This window comes from Camarhynchus parvulus, chromosome 8, assembly GCF_901933205.1.
Source record: "Camarhynchus parvulus chromosome 8, STF_HiC, whole genome shotgun sequence".
Lineage (NCBI taxonomy): Eukaryota > Metazoa > Chordata > Aves > Passeriformes > Thraupidae > Camarhynchus > Camarhynchus parvulus.
The window spans coordinates 8,684,496-8,703,052 of record NC_044578.1 but is presented as its reverse complement, the minus strand read 5'-3'; the positions used below and the strand labels follow the sequence as shown (position 1 = coordinate 8,703,052).

The 18,557-nt window shown below is 52.5% G+C and overlaps 1 protein-coding gene across 1 annotated transcript; it reads right to left on the bottom strand.

Moving 5' to 3' along the window:
* Positions 1-9,650: 9,650 nt before the first annotated feature.
* Positions 9,651-18,216, bottom strand: LOC115906300 (fatty-acid amide hydrolase 1-like). The gene is made up of 15 exons (XM_030953409.1): positions 17,875-18,216; positions 16,599-16,712; positions 15,770-15,913; positions 15,323-15,456; positions 14,077-14,283; positions 13,630-13,670; positions 13,011-13,135; positions 12,631-12,756; positions 12,314-12,411; positions 11,841-11,940; positions 11,523-11,563; positions 11,116-11,155; positions 10,456-10,564; positions 10,055-10,200; positions 9,651-9,963 (listed from the first exon to the last, which is right to left on the bottom strand). Exons 1-15 carry the CDS (start codon positions 18,037-18,039, stop codon positions 9,835-9,837), a joined length of 1,719 nt encoding a protein of 572 aa, XP_030809269.1. The 5' UTR covers positions 18,040-18,216; the 3' UTR covers positions 9,651-9,834.
* Positions 18,217-18,557: the final 341 nt, after the last annotated feature.

Genomic DNA, 18,557 nt, shown 5'->3' with positions numbered 1-18,557 from the left:
AATCCATCACAGAGTGCAAAGCAAATGATTAGAAACTTTTGGAGACCTCTCACTACAGTAAGAAAAATAAAGTCACACTACTGCCACTGCTCTATGCTGATCCCAGAGGTTTTTGGCAGACTTGGAAAGGTGACAGAATTAATGAGCTTTGTGGCAACAGAAAGCAGTTAAGAAAATGCACAGACAGCCCATTTTTAAGGTAACTGCATGACCCTTCTGGGAACAAGCAATGGTACCACCCAGCTGATCCCCTGGTGCGCACAAGCTTACAGGTACACCAAAAGAGCTTTTGTTAAAGCATGCCAGAAGACCTGGATAAAAATCAGTGTTCTAGATTCATTTGCTACCAGTTTGGTGTGTCTGTGCCTCTCTTGGAGGCGCAGGTACCCCACACCACACTGCACGTGCAGGCAGAGACCTCTGCATTAACTTGGCACGTGATGCTCTGGGTACCACCCAGACAGGGAAAACAGCCCTTATCTCCCTGTGCTGATCTCCAGAGAGTCATCCCAGCCCTGTCACTCCGAGGATCCTTAAGCCCTTAAACAGCCCCTGGCTGAGAATCCCTGGATTAGCCAGGGCTGAGCACGGGTGGTGCAGAGGCAGCACACACCCGCCTGGCTCAGCCTGTGCCACCCGGGCAGGGCTGTGCACAGCTGGCATCTACCTGCAGGGGCAGGTGGGCACAGGCAGGCACATCCCCTTTCTGCAGGGCTACCCCAGGGTGTCTTACCCCACTCCACACAGAGCCCCAAGATCCCGAGCAATGCATGGGTACTTTTGGAGGGAAGAGAAAAACCTGGGATTAGACAACAGCAATGCAGCTGGAATAGCTGGGACTGCATTTTGGACATCTGTCTTCTCCTGGCTCTGAAGGACAGGCCAGTTCCAGTGAAGAGGGTTTATTCCTGCAATAATTTACACATTTAATCACTACAACTCATACAAATAAGGTTCTAGACCACACTAGTAGTCCTGGAAATCATCTTCTGGATGTGGGAATGCTGTTTAGATCCTTGCTAGTGATATTCTTTCTCCTGGAGCTCATTGCTGGAAGTGCTGTATGCTCACAGGTTTCCTGAGAAAGGATCATATTTCAACCTCCCCATGCAAAACTCCCACAAAAGGCTGTCAGACTCACTTGATAAGTTCATCTTGGGTTTAAAAATTAAATGTATTTCATTATGAAGCCCATCAAGCAATTAACATGAAGCAGCCAAGCATTCCTGGGTGGTACAATTTACCTCCCTGCACGAGGAAGCCTCCCCACCTTGCAGATCTCCTATAACACAGGTGAGACACACCCACACACTTACTATGGGTTTCAGAATGATGGCCAAGATCCTTTTCACCACAGCAGGAAGCCTGTAAGTATTGTACTGGGATTCCAGCTTGGGATCCACGATGTGTCCTTTGCTGGAAGAGCAGGGAGTGAAAAAGTCAGCACAAGTCACCTGTAGACAGAGCAATAGGAACAGCAGTGCTGCTCCCAAGGCAGGGTTTGTCTTGGAGGGGAACTGCTAGAAGAAAAAAATCTGCCCATTTCAACAGAAAACACTGAGCAATAAATGCTGAGGTATAAATGTTCATGGCAAAAGTGACAGATAAATCAGTACTTTACTTTATTTTTATGGCCCCTGTGTCACCAGGGCCAAGCATGCTGAGGTGAGAGAGTGTCTGGGTGTCAGCTGTGTGTGTGAACTGCCTGCTGCTCGTGCTGGAGTCACCCTGAACTGCAGAAACTGCTCCTCTGCTGCTCATTGCTCCGTCTGCACACACAATAGCAACGCTCTGGATGCAGCCACTGGCCTCACAGTTGCAGGTTTCACTGCAGCCCACACAGCAATGGGTTTTACTCACAAGCAATCCACCAGGTGGGCGGCTCCATCTGAGAAAATCCCTCTGGTGAACAGCTCATCCACCACGTAGTCAATCTTTGGCGGGGCAAAGGGTACGAGCTGCAAGAAAACCATCCCTGTCCAAGAGGCAGCAAGGGTGAATGACTCAGAGAGCCCTCTGTGAGCCGCCCTGCCTCACCAGGGCTCACCAGAGGTCAGTGGGAAGTGGTGGGAGACGTACACCTTCCTTTGCTGCTCCAGGACAGCAAGGCCTCATTTTCATCTGCCTGCTGTCCTTCCCCATTAGCCCTACATTTATACATATTGGGACCTGGCACAGGCTCTACTCCTCCACATTCTTACAGAAGAATTCTTAGAAACTTCAAACCACCAATTTTAAATTTTCTTAAAATTATTTTGCATCATTGGAGCAGCTACCACATAGAAATTTCCACTGGTGGAGCCACAGAAAAATGTAGGCTAAAATAAGTCCCTGGAGGGTCAACTGCTCCAGCTTCCTTCCCACTTACCCACTAGGAAATCTACAAGCTGTGTTTAACAGCTGAGGGATCACTGAAACTGTTTTGAGTTTGACATTTATGGGAACACCAAGCACGATGGAAACAACACTGCTTGGGGTGATGTGGAGATATCTGAACATAATTATCATGTCTGCTAGGCCAGAAATATAAACAAGATCACTCCAGTTTAGAAAACAAGCTGCTGCATTTGCCTTTCTCTTTTGTGGGGAGCAAAAGTGGAGATGGAAAGTGATTTACCCAGACTTTGTTAGGAGCAGGGTAACAGCTCCAGGCAGCCCCAGGCATGGACACCCACCGTGTGGCCTGCATCCTGGAGGAGCTTCCTGGTGAGCTGCACAGCCCATCTCATGCTGGGCGAGGGCTGAAGTAACCATCCCCTTCGCAGAACCCGACCCGAAGGGGCTCTGAGCTGCTGTAAACCTGCGAGAAGGGGAGCCACAAGTGCACCCAGGGGAGGAGCCAGGCTGGGCTGTCCCAGCGCTCGGGGTGTCAGGACCCAGGACATCCCTCTGGCTGTCCTGAGCAGCCGAAACCCCTGCCAGGGGGCTCAGAGACCCTGGCACAGTGCCCAAAATGCCTGTGGTTTGGATTATGATCCCTGGAGCAAGTTGCCAACCTTAGATGAAGATCTGCAAGCCATGACAAATTAAGTAGAATGATAGTGAAGCCATCACTGGGTGAAAAAGTAGATTTTGGGGTTTCTAGAATGGGGATTCAGGGGGGCAAGATGGAGGGATCTGGGCGTGTCCAGCCTTTCTCCTTCTTCTTCTTGGCCTCCATCTTCTGCTGTGATGTTGGCACTTACAGATTGGTTTAGAGTAGAAGCTCACTGTCTAACATAGGTGATAGGTGTTGGAAAGTAATTGTAAACATTGTATACATAGTTTTTAGTACATGGGCCCCAGCAGCCCTGTGACTGCGAGCACAAAGGGCCTGTCACCTGTCACTGCAGCCGGGTGGGCTGGTGCTGGCACAGAGCTGCTGGTGGGGCTCCAGCATGGGGGAGATTCAGGTCAGGGAGAAGAAGTGGGCAATGAAGGTAATGGGCAAGGAGGTCCAGCAGGAGTGGTCTGTCAGTCTCAGAGCAGAGGCTGCCTAATGAGCCCAATGACCTCCTGGGCCAGGCCTCTGCAGATGTGAGGAGAGAGGGCTGCAGACTTCCCACCAACACCTGGGTGGAGCTGCAGCTGTCAGAGCCTCCTGGCAGCATCTCCAGTGAGACATCCCAGGCCTTTGGCATGCACATCTCACACCTCTCCTGCCAGGCATTGCACTGCCTGGTTCCATTCCATCCCTGCACTGATTTCATCCTGCTGAGGTTCAGCCAACACCGGCCACCACACAGAACAGTGCAAATGGTGCAAAATGTCGTGGCAGGAGGCTGCTTTAATAATCACTGCTTTGGCTGGCTGTGAGGCACAGAGCAGGGCAAGCTCACCTGCTGGCATTTCAGCAGTTGGAGATGTAAGAGGCAAAGGTTTGATGTAGCAACATGCCATCATGGACTTACCTGACTGCATTCCCATGAGAGCACCAACGACTCCCTGTTTGCTGGGAACATAATGGGAGAAGCAGATTAGCAGCAGGCTGTAGGGCAGGTCACCATGCTGAGCTGCCAACTTCCCATTTGCCCTCAACCAAATCCAGGAGGGCAAAAGTTCCTGCAAAGACCTGGCACTTCCTAGCCTATGAACAAGACTTACATGGTCTGGAAGATGCTAGGGACAATATTTATTCATCTCTTTTCCCTTGCTGCAGCTACCTCCTTATCTACGGGCAAACCACCTCTGACAAACAGAAAACTCTTACAAGAAAAGCAAGGGCTGGCAAACATCTGAAAAGGAGATCATGCTGTAGTATTTGCTTTCAGCTTCTTGGCCAGAGCTATTAAAAACTGAATAATTTTTTGTTGTTCAAGGTCTGCCCAAAGATGGGGTTGCTGCAGTCATAGCTGGGGAGAGGAAGATGAGCAGGTGAGTGAGGTGCTTCTGCCTCTGCAAACCATAAATGCAGGGCACAGAGCACCGTGCGGGGGTGGGTGTGGAATTAAGGTAGAATTGGCATGAAAAAGATTTGTTGAGACAGCTGAATTTAAGAAGGAAGAGGCATCAAATACAAGAGAAATCATTTTAGATCAAAGTAAGGAGACAATTAATCTGTGCAATTAGCTTGGATAGCAAGAGGCCCGTGTCACAGTGTTTCCATGAAGGCAAACATAGCGTTACTTTATCATGGTCTGTGGGATGTTGGTTTTCACAAAGGGGATTCCCCCCTGGTGCTTTAGGACCTGGACAATGACTCTGTCTTCTTCCTACGCTTGGCCCAGAAATTTCACCATCCCTCCAGAGGAGATGTGGCCCTTGGGGATGGGAAACAAAGCTCCTTTTAGTGCAGGAGAGATGCTGTTTGGAGCTCTGACAAAATCAGACCTAATTCATCATGCCTCTTGTGGCAAAGCTCCCACCTAACCTTTCTCAGAGGCAGAACAGGACCTGACTATCCCAGAGAAAACCAGATCAGAACAGGTTACAAGTTTCTGGAGAAACCAAAATTTTAATCATAAGAAAAGCAGGTTTGCTGGTCCCACAATATTGAACCCTGAACATCCTTGTCTGAGGGAACTCTTAGCCAGTCCTGATGAGGACGGGGCATCCTGGCCTGTTCCCAGACCCACAGCAAAAGGCAGAGGAACTGGGGATGCACCTTGCAGCTAATGTGGTCCTTAATGCTGATGGGAATGCCATAGAACAGCCCCTTCTCCTTTTGCTTCTTCAGTTTCTGGAGCTGATCCTCACGTCCATGAATGAAGTCTGTCACACAGTTCACCCCCTGATTCACCTCCAAAGCCTCTCCAGAACAGAGAAAAGCAGCAGGACACAGGAATGGGTGGAAGGAGACATTACATACTGAGTTTTCAAGCTGAATTTTCAACCTTCTCAAAGCTTTGGCATTATTGAGATTTTATCTATAAATTTAATACATTTCTTTCTGAGTTATTTTTCTGCCCTGGATTCTGTCTTGCTTATTTGCCTGTTAGGCACCCTTCAGACATAACAGTACCAAAAATTGCAATCCCCAGCATTGCTGGCTCTCTCAGCAAATGAGCTGATTTTTAATGTGAAAGTCCCACTGTAGGAGAGCCCTGCAGCATCTCTGCCATGGAGGTATCACCCACCTTGTCCATGTAGGAGTAGAGGACACTTTCTGGGGACAGGGACCCCTCCTTCAGCTTCTCTGCCAGCTCCACCATTGTCAGAGAGAGGATTTGGGAGCTCTGGGTGCCTGGGCTCTGCAAAGGGTGGAGAATTGGGTGCAGAGGGAAGAAAAGGACAGAAAAGGTTGGTTAAGTCTGCAAATACCCAATTCTAACATCTGCCCAGCAGTCACCTTGAGTGGAAAATTCTAGGATATATGCCCTGTAAACATGCAGACCTCCCACAGAGCGCTGTATGTGCTGGAGTGGGGAATTTACAGATGGGGAATTTGCTGAGTCTTAGTTCATAAAACTGGAACCAAAACAGACAGAAAGCTGCACCTTGACTGGAGAGTTGCATGAACCTGTAAGAGTGGTTAGACCTGTCTCTGTTTACTCTCTTACAGGCCTTCACTCCCCTTCCAACTCTAAATCACTGAAGAGCAGTTCAACCAGCTACAGTTTTACAAAATTTATCATTAACAAAAAAAAGCATGTGGGCTGTTTGCAACCTCCCTTCCAAGAAAAGAATAGCAGGAGGTATTTCTTCTCTGGGTTTAACACAATTACAAAGGCCTGACCTCCTAAAATCCAGGTGCTTCTTTCCCTGGGCATGGTCAGGAGGAAATGGCTTTTGGTCACTGCTGTGCAGATGTTGGAAGGATGTGGAGCTCCCTTGTACTTAGAGGATGATGGCGCAGACATCCCTATGGAGGGGCAGAGGAAAGACGATGGGACAGGAAAGGCTTGGCAGTAGGGATGGATGAGGAGAATGGATGTGGAGGTCTGGGGTGGTGACCTGATTGAGAAGGTCCCAAGCTCCAACTTTTCTTTCATCCTCAGGATTTCCTCAACGGGTCTGCATTGAGAAATACTTCATTTACACAGTCCTTTGTGGGGGTGCCTTTTGAGGCAATGGAGGGTGATGACCCTCCCAAAACCTTGGGTTGGTGATGCTCCAGAACATGCCCATGGCCCTGCCACCGCTCACAGAGGGATTGATCAGAGCTCCCCCATTTCTTTGGTTACCCAAATTATAATCCTTCCTTGCACATACCCCAGATTTACCTCTTGTTTAAGCCTGTGAGCTTCCTTCTCCATCCTCTCCAGGGCCAGATGCCAAGACCTCCTTGCCTCATCCATCTTCTGCTGGACCTGCCTCCTTCCCAACCATTTCAGGAGCACCACAGCTGCAGCTGAGCTGCAGAGCAGAGCTGAGAGGGCACTGAGGTCTCCCCAGGACGGATCCAGGACCTGCCAGAGTCTCTCTTGGGTCATGACTTCTGTCTCTTCAGGCCAGCTGCAGACACCTGGCTCTCCCACCTACTCCTCAGAGGGCTGATGATGCAGACTGTGCTCGCCTACCATGCAGCATCAGCTCTGAGGCAGAGCTGCTTTAGCAAAGTCCAGGAATGGACTTTGCAGAGCGTGGACTTTGAAAGGGTCTGGCTGCTGGAGCAGCACTGAGGGTCAGGCTGCAGAGCTGTGTGCTCAGCTTACTCACCTGGGGGGTTTCCCCAGGCAGGGCTGTCCCCAAGGCTGTGTGTCCCAGCCAGTGGCTGTACATGGCTGCACACAGAGCTGAAGGCCAGCACAGCCCAGCTCTGGGCTGGCCCTGCCATACCCACGTGTAGTAATTAATGAACACTTAATTAATGAGCCCAGCAGCAAGCGGTGCTCAGCCATCATCCCTGTCCCTCAGGCAGCATCACCTGCAGCCCCATGAGGCTGGGAAAATGTAGTTCTGCTTGTTCTGGGAACCTCATGTAGGGAGCCAAAGGGTCCCTGTGGAGGGATGGGAGCTCAGGAGATCCAAGAGAATGCAGGTGCAACACTGACTCTGGAAATGCAATGTGGGAGGAACTCTCTGAAAGTGCCTTCAAGGAGTGACTGCTCTGTATCATTTTCAAGAAAAGCCCCTTTGAAAAGCATTTTGGCAACCTGAATCAGACAGCAAGCAGGGTTGGGAAATCCCCTCTGACGGATCCAGAGTCTGCTCTCCTGTTTCTAACCCACCCTTCAGCCAGCAGAATGCCAAGGAGCTGGACCATGTAGCCAGACCAGCTGCCCTGGCCCAGCCATGGGTGCTCCCCTGCCCAGGGCTGTTCTGTGGCTTAGTGTGAAAAGGAGAGGCTGAAAAAATTAAGCTTCTCTCAGTTCTCAGGCACCTGCAAGCCCGCAGGGAAGGGACAGGGGATGCCTCTGAGAGCTCATTGCCAAGAGGGAAGGCAACCCCCCTAATTCTGGAGAGGTGCTGGCTCTGCTCCAGTCAGCAGGGCAGCACAGCTTGTAAGGGGAGAGCGTCCTGAGTAACCCTTGCTCTCTGGAGGAGGGGTCTCGTTTGGGAGCTGAAGCCAGTGGTCGTGCTGCTATATCATGTTCCGTGCTTGCCTGTTACAGACACGTCCTGTGGGATCATTCCTGTGGCAGCAGGGAGGAAGTTGAGGAAGACATGAGACCTTGCAGAGAAACTGCTGACAGGAAGACTGAGGAGGATCCTCCCTGTTTGGACAGGGCAGGCAGCAAAATGAGCCAAGTAGCTCAGTGGGGATGTCACCAACCTCTCCCCACTGACTGCTCTTCATTGCCCCATCCCAGCCTTCAGTGCTGCCACTCACACCAACCTCTGGCTGCCCAGGCTGGCCTGCAAGCTGGCCCTGGGGGCAGCCTCAAGCCCCCAAAGCCCCCCAGCAGCTCCAGCCCTGCCTGGTGCACTGTCCCATGGGCATGGCTTGCTGCAGGTCTTTGCTCAGGGCTTCCAGGGAGGAATAATTACAGGCTCAGGTTCACTGGTGCTCCATGGTTTGGAGTCCTGCCCCCTGCCCACCTCCATGCCAGGGAGAGAGGGGTTAAGCTGACAATGACGTGGTGCTTGGCTCCGGGAGCAGGGGTGCAGGTGGCACTGCCTTTCCTGGGACAAGTCCCCCAGGCTTGAATTTTAAAACAAACTTATAACCTCATCCAGCATTTTCTGTGTGGGAAGAAAGCACCTGTGACCCCACCCAGGCTCTTCTGGGCTTGGCTTTACATACCATTCAGTCGTGGGATGCCTGGAACTCCCTCCCTCCTGTGCCTGCTGATAAAGAATGGGGGTCCTTGGGGGCTGCTTTCTCCTTGGCTGTGATAAACACTATCCCAAGCCCTTGAAAACACTCCATGCTTTTGCATGCTTTAAACCACGACAATACATTAAAAACCCAAACATTAATCCTGCCAGAGCTTTTTTACAATCTGCTTTTGGCATTCCCACATTGGGAAAACACTTTTGCACTGTGCTATTCCTTTTGGAACACCCTTGGAAACCTGCTGGGAACAGCCAGTGCTGCCAACCCCAGCGACAGGGGCTGCCAGTGGCTGGAAAATCCTGCTGGAAAACCTGGCATGGGCCAAAGGGGAGGAGAAGATGTGCAGGGCAGGCTGCTCTCCCTCTGACCTTGGCACACTGCTCCATACAGGCTTCAAACTGAAAGGGGGTGTGTTTAGGTAAGATATAAGAAATTCTTTCCTTGGGGGTGGTGAGGCCCTGGCACAGGCTGCCCAGAGAAGCTGTGGATGCCTCATTCCTGGCAGTGTTCAAGTCCTGGTTGGGTGGGGCTCTGAGTAACCTGTTCCAGTGGGTGTCCCTGCCCGTGGGAGGGGAATGGAAGGAGATGTCTCTAATGGAAGGAGATGTCCTTCCAACACAAACTGTTCTGCAATTCCATGATTTCTCCTTCATGCTGTGCAGGGTGCCAGCAGCCCTGTGGGAAGTGGGCCAGCTCCATCCCTGCTTGCCAGAGTCTGCATGGAGGCTCAGCTTTCCCTTCTGACTGCTGGTCTGTGCTAGGGAAAACACCAGATTTCATCCTCAGGGAGCTGAGAACAGAGGGGAAAATCCCTGTTCCTACAGTGCTCCGGGGAGTAGTCTGAGCATCTCAGACAGAACCAGTGCCCGTGCCCCAGTTTCCCCATTTGTAAGAGAAAGCTCACGTTCTTGTATTTCCCTGGGGTGGTTAAAATCCACCCCAACCCCACACACAAACACAGACTTGAAATAACAGACATAACTCAGATAATAAAAAGTACTATGTTAGGACAATGATTGGAAGAGCTCCACCACATCAGAGCTCGCCTTGCTTTCCCCTTGCTCCCAAATCCAGCAGCCAGCCCAGCCACCACTGCATCCATCCTCCCTGAGGGGAACGAGAGTCCTCTGGCTCCCACCAAAGGATGGCCCACGCTGCTGTTAGCTGGCATCCTGCTCTGGCTGAGCACCTGGGGCTCAGAAGAAGCTGTTCTTCTTCAGGCTCAGGGTCTCCACCTCCTTCATGAAGCGCAGGCACAGCTCCTCCTGCCACGGCAGGGCCACGCACTGCACGGCCACGGGCATCCCCACGCTGCCACGGAAAGCCTGGGGCACAGAGACAGGGAGAGGCTTGGGGACGTCCAGAGCAAGGGCAGATGGGGGAGCTGGTGCCCCTGCAGAACCTGGCACTGCTCACCTTCGCCAGGGTCCGGTCCCACCAGTCCTGGTAGTATCCCTTGTAGCCCTTCAGCTGCTCCTCATCCTCGTCCGTCACCAGCGTGACAGGGACAACGCCAGCGGGGAAGTCCAAGGCGTTGTAGAGCATGGTGTAGCTGACTGCCACTGGGGGAGAGGGGGAGTTTCCAGTGCCAGCCTGCACAGAGAGAGCCTTCACCCCTCTGTGTATGCAGAATGCAGCTAATGCCCTTTGGCTCCCATGGCACCGGGGGCTGCTCCAGGTGCACCCCAGGGGCTGGGCTGCAGCTGTCCCCAGAGCTGAGCTCTTCCTGCTGCTGGCCAGCACCCTGGGCATGTGAGGGAAGCAGGAATGCTGCTCATGGGCACTGGCACAGCGCCACACAAAGGGCAGTGCCCTACCTGAGAGCTTGGCAGGGTAGCCGATGCCGAGAGCCGGGCCCAGCATGGGGCACAGCATCACATCCAGATTCAGCTGCTTCCACTGGGCAATGAACTGGTGGCAAAAGTCCTGAGGAGGAAATGTGCTGGTGGTCAGTGGGGTGGGTGTACTGTCCCACAGCTGCTGGCTGAGGCTCCCCTTGGGCATCCAGCTGGGCTCTTGGCTCTCCTCTGGCATCAGCCAACAGGCTACATCAGGCCTGATCCTGCTAAAATCCAGCAATGCTTTGCTGCCTGGCCAATATTCCTCCCAGCTCACAAAGCACCCTCTTCCTGGTAAACTGGAGGCGGGCAAAGACTGAGTGCACAGGCACGTGGTGACTTGAGACATGAGCTTTTGTTTTTGGAAAACCAGAAGGGAAATAAAGGCATGTCTGATGATGTATGTTTATATAAGCTGGTGTCAAAAATTCAGGTCTGATTTGGCATCATGAACTTGCCTATGTGTTTAAATGTGCTGAAAACTTGCACACCCAAGTGAGGTCTGTTGAGGAGTGATGTGTTCCCATCTTACATCACCAGAGACCTGAATCATCTCCTAACCTTGGTGAGTGCTGAATCTGCCTCTTCCCAAAAAGAAATCAAACAAAAACTATTTAACCCCAAACTGTAATACTTTACCTCGATTTCATGATGAAGGCTCCAGACTTCATCCACTGTGCTGTAAAAGGAAACAAACCCAATGAAAGGCATCCTTCCCTGTGCACACCCTCCTTCTGCCCTACCTCTTGGCATGATGGATACATTAACCGGTGCTGAAGCCAACACCACATTTCATTCCCACAGGCTTCATCCTCTTCCCAAGCAAAAGGCTATGACCCTGGCCTCATTCCCACCCTCAATTTTCAAACAGTTTTCCAAACCCAGCAGGGTTATGGTGTTGACACAAATTGCTCTGTTTGCTCCCACCCTTGCATTTTCTGCCTTGCATTCTCTCAAACACACACAGCTGCAGCAGTATCAATAATGTAGCAAACACTGCTGCAAAACAAATCTTCACACATTTGCTCAGGCTCAGATTTACTCACTTTTCTTTCATACTTCTTATGATACTTGAAAATCGAGGCACCTGAGCGGGAGAAAGTGAAAAAAAAAAATTAATCCCAGCTCTGTCCTGAGACAGCTCAGTCACAAATAGAAGCTGTTTCCTCAGTGTTCAGGCTGGACTTTCCCCAAAGTGGGGAGAAAAGGAGCAGAAATAGCATCACTCCAGTTTGGAGATGTGTCTGACCACAGCCAGATAACAATGCCCAGAGACTTCTCTTTGAGAAAGCCTTACTGCAATGGGAGACAAGTCATTCACGTACAGCTTAACTCTGTCTACACCAGAAAGAAATGGACCTTACGAAAGGTTTGGAAATCCAGGAGAGGAGAGTTTTCAGCCAGTGTGGTGCCTTTGCCAGCCAGAAGAACAGCCCTGAGCCGCCTTTCTCCATCTCCCCTTTGCTGAAAGGGAGAGGGAGGGTTTAGCTGAGCAGTGGTAGGAAGCAATCACAGCAGATCAGCTTTTCCCAGGCCAACCCTTCTGAACAGCATATCTAAGTGACAAAAAAAGGTTTGCTCCATTCTGCTGGGCAACACTTGATTCCCACAGCATTTTCAGGATATCAGCTCCCAGCCTCCTTCCAAGGCTGGTAACAATCCCAAAGAGAACCAAGGTACAGCTGAATCACTTAATGTTAAGCCCCCCCCCCAGTGCATACCAGCCACTACCTACATCCAATAGATGTGCCACCTATATCCTGAGCCCAGCCAGACCCTAGGGAGGATTTTTATAGCCAGGCACCAATCCCACCAAACCATTCCAGGCCACACTTACAATTTCCTGACGAAGGAGCTGCCTCCATCTGAGAACATTCCCCTGACGCAGTAGTTAAACATCACGTACTCCACATTTGTGAGTTCAAAGGGCACCAGCTGGAGGGGCAATGGAGCAGGGTATCAGTGGCACAGGCACTGCTTGGGAGAAGCCACTGAGGGCTTGAAGCAGGCCGAGGATTTCCTGACAGGCCCACAGGAAAACCTCCATCCTTCCCTGAGAACAATGTTTTCCCTTTGAGCAACAACTGCTGAGTCAAGAGACACGGGATGGGCTTGTCCTCCTGTCTCCAAGCAGGGGACATCCATTACCCCTACCGTGTGGCCAGCCTCCTCCAGGAGCTGCTTGGTCTCGCGGACGGCACGTCTCATGGCCGGGCTGGGCATGGTGAAGAAATCTGTCTCATAGTAGCCTATGCGGAGGGGTTTCGTGCTGGAATACACCTGCAGGGAGAGGGAGATGCTGGCTGGAAGGGTGCCAGGGGAGCCAGTAGCACAGCCACGCCATGGGGTGACTCTGGAAAGCAGCACTTGGCTCTGTCCAGGTGTCCACCCGTGTGTTTTCAGCCTGCAGCTCTCCCCAGAGATCTCCGGCCCCTTGGAGGCTCTGCACCTCTTCATTGAAGGGGAGGGGTGGCACTGTGCTGTCCATGGCTGAACAGGGCAGCTCTCCCCAGAGATCTCTGGAGGCTCTGTACCTCTTCATTGAAGGGGAGGGGTGGCACTGTGCTGTCCAGGCTGAACATGTCCTCGCTCAGCAGCGCCCGCAGGCACAGCGCCAGGCTCTCCACATCTTTGGCCAGTGGTCCCACTGCTGCAGCCACTGGAAGAGACCACAAGAGAGCATTCATGGCTGAGGGTCTTTCAAGGGCAGAACCAGGACCTCTTGGCATTGTTTTGTCTTAATGTAGTGTTGACAACAGTTCCTCTTTAAGAACTGGGCAGGGGACACCCACGAGTGCCTTCCCACCCACAGGTCCGTCATTATGGACTGAGCTGCTATCCATTAATGTGCACCCTGACATCTCCATTTCATGACTTAAAAAAATAAACAAAAAGATTTGTCAATCACACACTCCCTTTGGCTGCTAATCCCACCCTCACGAAGCAGTGACAGGCAAGGCCACACCCTGTGGGTAACAGGTTGTATTGTGGTTTATGCTACACAAACAGCTCCTCTCAGCTCATGTAAAAAAAAGAAAAATCCCTGAAAGGGAACCTGCTTCTCTCTAAAGGTGATGGAGAAAGTGCCCCATAATCAGCTGAGGGTCCTTCTCACCCCTGCCCTGCTGCTGGGGGACAGACATCAGCTCCTACCTGCCTTCTGCCCAACGACTCCAGCCATTACTCCTCTTTTGCTGTAAAGAAAAGAGACACACAAAATACAGCAGCTGAGTGCTTTTCATTGAAGGGAAAGGCTTTAAGCAGAAGCAAGTATTAATTAAAATTGCAGATGTGAAGGTTGGCTGAAGGAAGGGCCAGGAGAAAGCTCAAGAGCCAAAGTCTAGGCCTGAGTGATTTAGGCCATGTCAGCCAGGAGGAACCATCCTCTCAGCATGCAGATGAAGAGGCTTCCACACCTCCATTCTGAGGGAGCCAATGCTTCCCTCCATAGAGGCCTCAGATACTGCCCAGGCAGGAGGGATAAACGAGCTCTTCCCAGTTCTTCCCAAGTTTCCCTTCCCCACGGGAGCAGGAGCATCCCAGCACAGTGGTTGGTAGAGTGGGTGTCACCCAGAGATGTCTCTGCATTTCTCACAGTACCTGAGTCTCTTCCCTGTGGGTTTGATTGCACAGATCCCACAGAAGGCAGCAGGAAAACGCAGGCTCCCTCCTACATCTGTCCCAATGCCCAAGATGGACCCACCACCTCCTACAAGTGCTCCTTCCCCACCAGAGGAGCCTCCGGGTGTTCTGGTGAACATCAGAGGGTTGCGGGTCTGACCAAAGATTAAATTCTTGCAGTCATAGCTGAAGAGAGAGAGAAAGAGAGAGAGAGATATTGCAAATGATTTGCAAAATATACCAAATTCAGGTATCTGCTGCTGTGGAGCCCAGTCACCACTAAAAGACCTTGAGAAGGCAATCAGGTAATGCACCAGTTGTTACACTGACATAATTTACTGTGGTTGTGAAGACCATGAGCCTTTTCCTGGTGGTCCCAGGACCTGAATTCACTGACAGCTTATTTCACTGACATTAAACCTATCCCAGAGAGAACCTCTGGCAGCACAAATACAGCAACCCTCCTGGAAAGTCTTCCTGTTCAGGTAGCCAAGTGCCACAGGTCACCCAAAGCTGAGCCCCTGCTTGAGCACAGGCCAAATGCCAACTGCAGAGATATTTGACACTAGACTTCCCCAAAAAGTGGTGCAAAGTCTGATAATCCCTGGGGCAACCTCTTTGTGTGGCTTTTTTGAACTGTGGCCAGCCATTACCACACCACCTTAAGGAAGGCATTTCATAGGGCTTGGGCAATGGTTGCCCACAGAGGAGCTTGGCCAGAGTCACTTGGCAGGACACAGGGACACTAGAAGGATGGCTGTCCAGCAGAGCACACCTGAGCACACCACACATCTATGACACCAAGAGTGGTCTTGCCAGATAGAGCAGGAGGTTTGGGGGCAGAATAATTTAAGGCCATTAGCTTAACTAGCTTCCCCTTCCATGAATATGTGTTTGCATTTTACAGTTAATAGGGTCATCTCTGAGAGGTTAATTTAAAAAAAAAGATAAAAGCAGTTTCTCTCCTCTCCTCCTCCTCTTCTGCTTCTTGATTCCATGTGGAACTAGAGATAATTTTTTTTCTCTAGTGGAACTAGAGATAATTTTTATCCTCAGCGTAAATGTATTTACTTTTTAAAGTGAAATTTATAGACACAAAGAATGGAGACCAGATGTTGTTATATAAAAAGAAGTGGGAAATGAGAATGAGACCAGATAGAAACCCACCCTTGAGAGGAGGAAGAGAGCACTGCTGCTATGCTGAGGGAATGGAGCACCCACCTACCTGATGAGGGACTGGGGAACATTGGTTTTGACAAATGGAATTGCCCCCTGTCTCTTGAGCACCTGCACCACCACGCTGTCCTCTGCTGCGGGTTTATTGAGGTTTTTTATGAACCCCAGTGTGGAGTCATGACCCTGGGAACAGAGGACAATGAGGTTTCCAGTTGGAGGACTGCAATTCTACCTGCCCCCATACTTTTATCTACACATTTAAGTGCATACATACACCTCCAGCAACTCACCCATCACACACACGTTTCAAGGTGTGCTGATGGCAAACCTGACCACACTCCTCTGTGGGCTCACATGGGAGACAGGCAGCACAGCCCCTCCCCTGTCCAGGCAGCCCATGACAAAGTCAAGCCAGGTGCTGAGGTCAAAGCTCCCCCCTCCCCAAACTTCAACCCACAGGGATTTCAGGATACATGTGGAATTGTGCTGGAGGTACCTGGCAGTCGATGGAGTCTTTGATGCTGACGGGCACCCCATAGAGCAGACCCTGCTTCTCCATCAGCTTGGCTCTGCGGAGCTGGGTCTCGCTCTCCTGCAGAAACTCCGTGATGCAGTTGGTTTCTATGGCAATTTGGAGGGCCTTGGGGGAAGCAGGACAAGCCCACAGGTGAGTCACAGCCCACGGTGCTGCACAATGAGCTCTGTTCTGCAAAGGACACCTGCCTTTTCCTCTTCCCCACCTGCACAGCTGGTATCAGGGCAGCCCTTGCTGCTACTTTTCAAGCCAAACTCCAAGATGGACACAGTGGGGCCATAGTACCAGCCTGTGTGTGCTAAAGGGAGGCACTCAGCTCAGATGAATACCACACACTGTCCTCTTGTTTGAGCTTCTGGGATGGCATAAATGGTAGTCCCTAAGAGGGAACCCCAGGAAGTGATCAGAACATTAGGGCAAAAGTAGAGACTGAGCGTGAAAACTGACTTTTTGAGGTTTAACAACCCATTTGGAGATGGAGGGGAGACAACAGCAGCACTCTGCCACTTCCCTGCAGGTATACCTGCCCTAGGGAAGGTGTGGGCTCTCCCAGGAAGGCATGGGCTCTGCAGATGCTGCTTGCTGCTCCTTTTTCCTCCAAATCAAGCTGAGAGCTATGGCAGCCAGGTGCCCAGCTCTCTAACCACTCACAGAAAGCCACAGAAGGGCCCACCACGAACCAGTGAGCAGTGACAGCTCAGCAGCACTTGAGCCGGTTTGAACCGTGTGTTGTGCTGCTCCCAAAAGAAGCCAGCCCCACCGTGGGTGAGGGGCTGCCCTTGCTCCTCACCTTGCCCACGTAGGCATAGAAGACGTGGTCCAGGGGCAGGGAGCCATCTCGGAGCTTCCTGGAGAGCTCTGGCAGGGGCAGAGAGAGGATGGAGGCCGCCTTCACAGAAGGATTCTGCGGGAAAGGTGGAACAGGCAATGTCACACTTCTACTGCAGCTAATGGGCTCCTCCTTTCTCCTTGGTCCCCTCTGCAACTCACCCAAAAAATATCTGCCATTCGGTCACTGGAGGTGGTATCTGCCTCCTAGACCACATCCTGCCCTACCTGACTCCTGTGAGCACGGTGTGAAACCCTCAGGGCCAATATTAGCCCCGGCTTTCTCAGCCTTTCTTCCTGTTCAGACCAGTCACACCAACCACCTACTTAATTAAAATAAAGCCATTCACCCAGCCTTGTTCAGACGGGTCATGGCCAGGCCTGAGGGAACAGCTTAGTGCAATGCTGAATTACAGTGGGAGCTGGTGTCATGCTTATACAAATGGTTCCATCAAGGAATGAAACCAGAACCGGAGCCAGTTCTTCTCCTGACACTAAAAGATATTTACACATGAAACTGCAAAAACTAGGGGGACCCTGGGCTGGTAATTTTTGGGTCAGCAGAGGTTTGTTCACCATCATGGAAAATGTACCAAGCCTCACGCGTCCGAGCTGGACTCTGAACCCGAGCGACTTTGCCCCAGCCCGAGGCCGGGACCGCTGGGCTCCATCGCATCCCTGCCCTACCCCGCAGCTGCACTTTGGCCTCTGCTGATAACACATCGCCTGTCGCCTCTTCCTGCTGCCTCCCAACCAGCCTGAGCCTCCCGCCACGGCCACGGCGAGCTTCCCGACAGGGATTTCCCCTCCTCGCTGCCCGTGACTGCTATGGGGATAACGGGTTATCTCCCGCTCCCCATCGCCGCGATGCTGAGGGCTGCACACACACACACCGACTTAGAAAACGAAAATAATATCAACACCAAATCCCCGTGGGTCCACACAAGGAGCAGGAAGAGCACCTGCCAGGCGGGCGAGCAGCCGCCCCTCGCAGGGAGGGAGGGCAGCACGGGGCAGGCGATGGGGAGGGGGCCCAGGTGAGGAACCCACGGGGCAAGCGATGGGGAAGGGGCTCAGGTGAGGAACTCACCGGGCAGGCAATGGGGAGGGGGCTCAGGTGAGGAACCCACGGGGCAGGCGGTGGGGAGGGGGCCCAGGTGAGGAACCCACGGGGCAGGCGATGGGGACGGGGCCCAGGTGCGGAGCCCCCGGGGGATGGAGCGGGGCCCGGCGCTCACCTGCTCCCGAAAGCGCCGCGCCGCCGCCTCCATCCGCACCAGGCTGAGCTCCTGCCGCTCCTGCGCCTCCGCCACCTTCCTCCAGAGCGCCCGGCGCCGCCGCCATCGCAGTAGCAGCAGCAGCAGCGCGGAGCCGCCCAGCAGGGCGGGCAGCGGCACCCGCATGGCCGCGGTACCGGCACCGGCAGCACCGGCGGTACCGAGGCAGCGGCACCGAGCGGCCGCAGCCCGCCCCGCCCCGCCCGGCCGGCCAAGGGCACCCGCCCGCGGGGAGGGCGAGCCAAAACCCGGGCGGGATTCCGCCCTGGACAGGGATTTAACCGGCTGGCTGCCGAGCGGGCAGCGAGGGGGAGGCTGGGCGGCAGGAAAAGCTGCGGGATGACAGCTCGCTCCTCCCTGCGCTGGGTGGTCTCTGTCTGATAAGGTTTATGGTTGGTTTTTTTTTTTCGTTCGCTTTGATCTGCCCGTAATTTTTCAGCCCCTCTGGGAACAGTCTTGGCTTGGAGGAGCGAGGCAGCGCCCAAAGGTGCCTGAGTGTCCTGCATTTCCTGGAGCCAAGCGGCTGCGTGGGAAATAGGAGCGATAGATGTGGCAGGCTGTGCCCAGCGGAGCTCACTTGTCCCTGGCAGAGCACGGGTGTGCCTGTGCTGTGCAAAGCGCCGCGGTTCCAGCAGCCCTGTCTG

What these genes read in the sequence shown, in the direction of transcription:
- LOC115906300 (XM_030953409.1), bottom strand. Translation starts at nt 18,039, where the DNA reads ATGCGGGTGCCGCTGCCCGCCCTGCTGGGCGGCTCCGCGCTGCTGCTG. An exon ending in AAGACTCCATCGACTGCCAG is followed by an intron (nt 15,457 to 15,769) that starts GTACCTCCAGCA and finishes CTCTGTTCCCAG; the next exon opens with GGTCATGACTCCACACTGGG. An exon ending in ATAAGAAGTATGAAAGAAAA is followed by an intron (nt 11,156 to 11,522) that starts GTGAGTAAATCT and finishes TTCCTTTTACAG; the next exon opens with CACAGTGGATGAAGTCTGGA.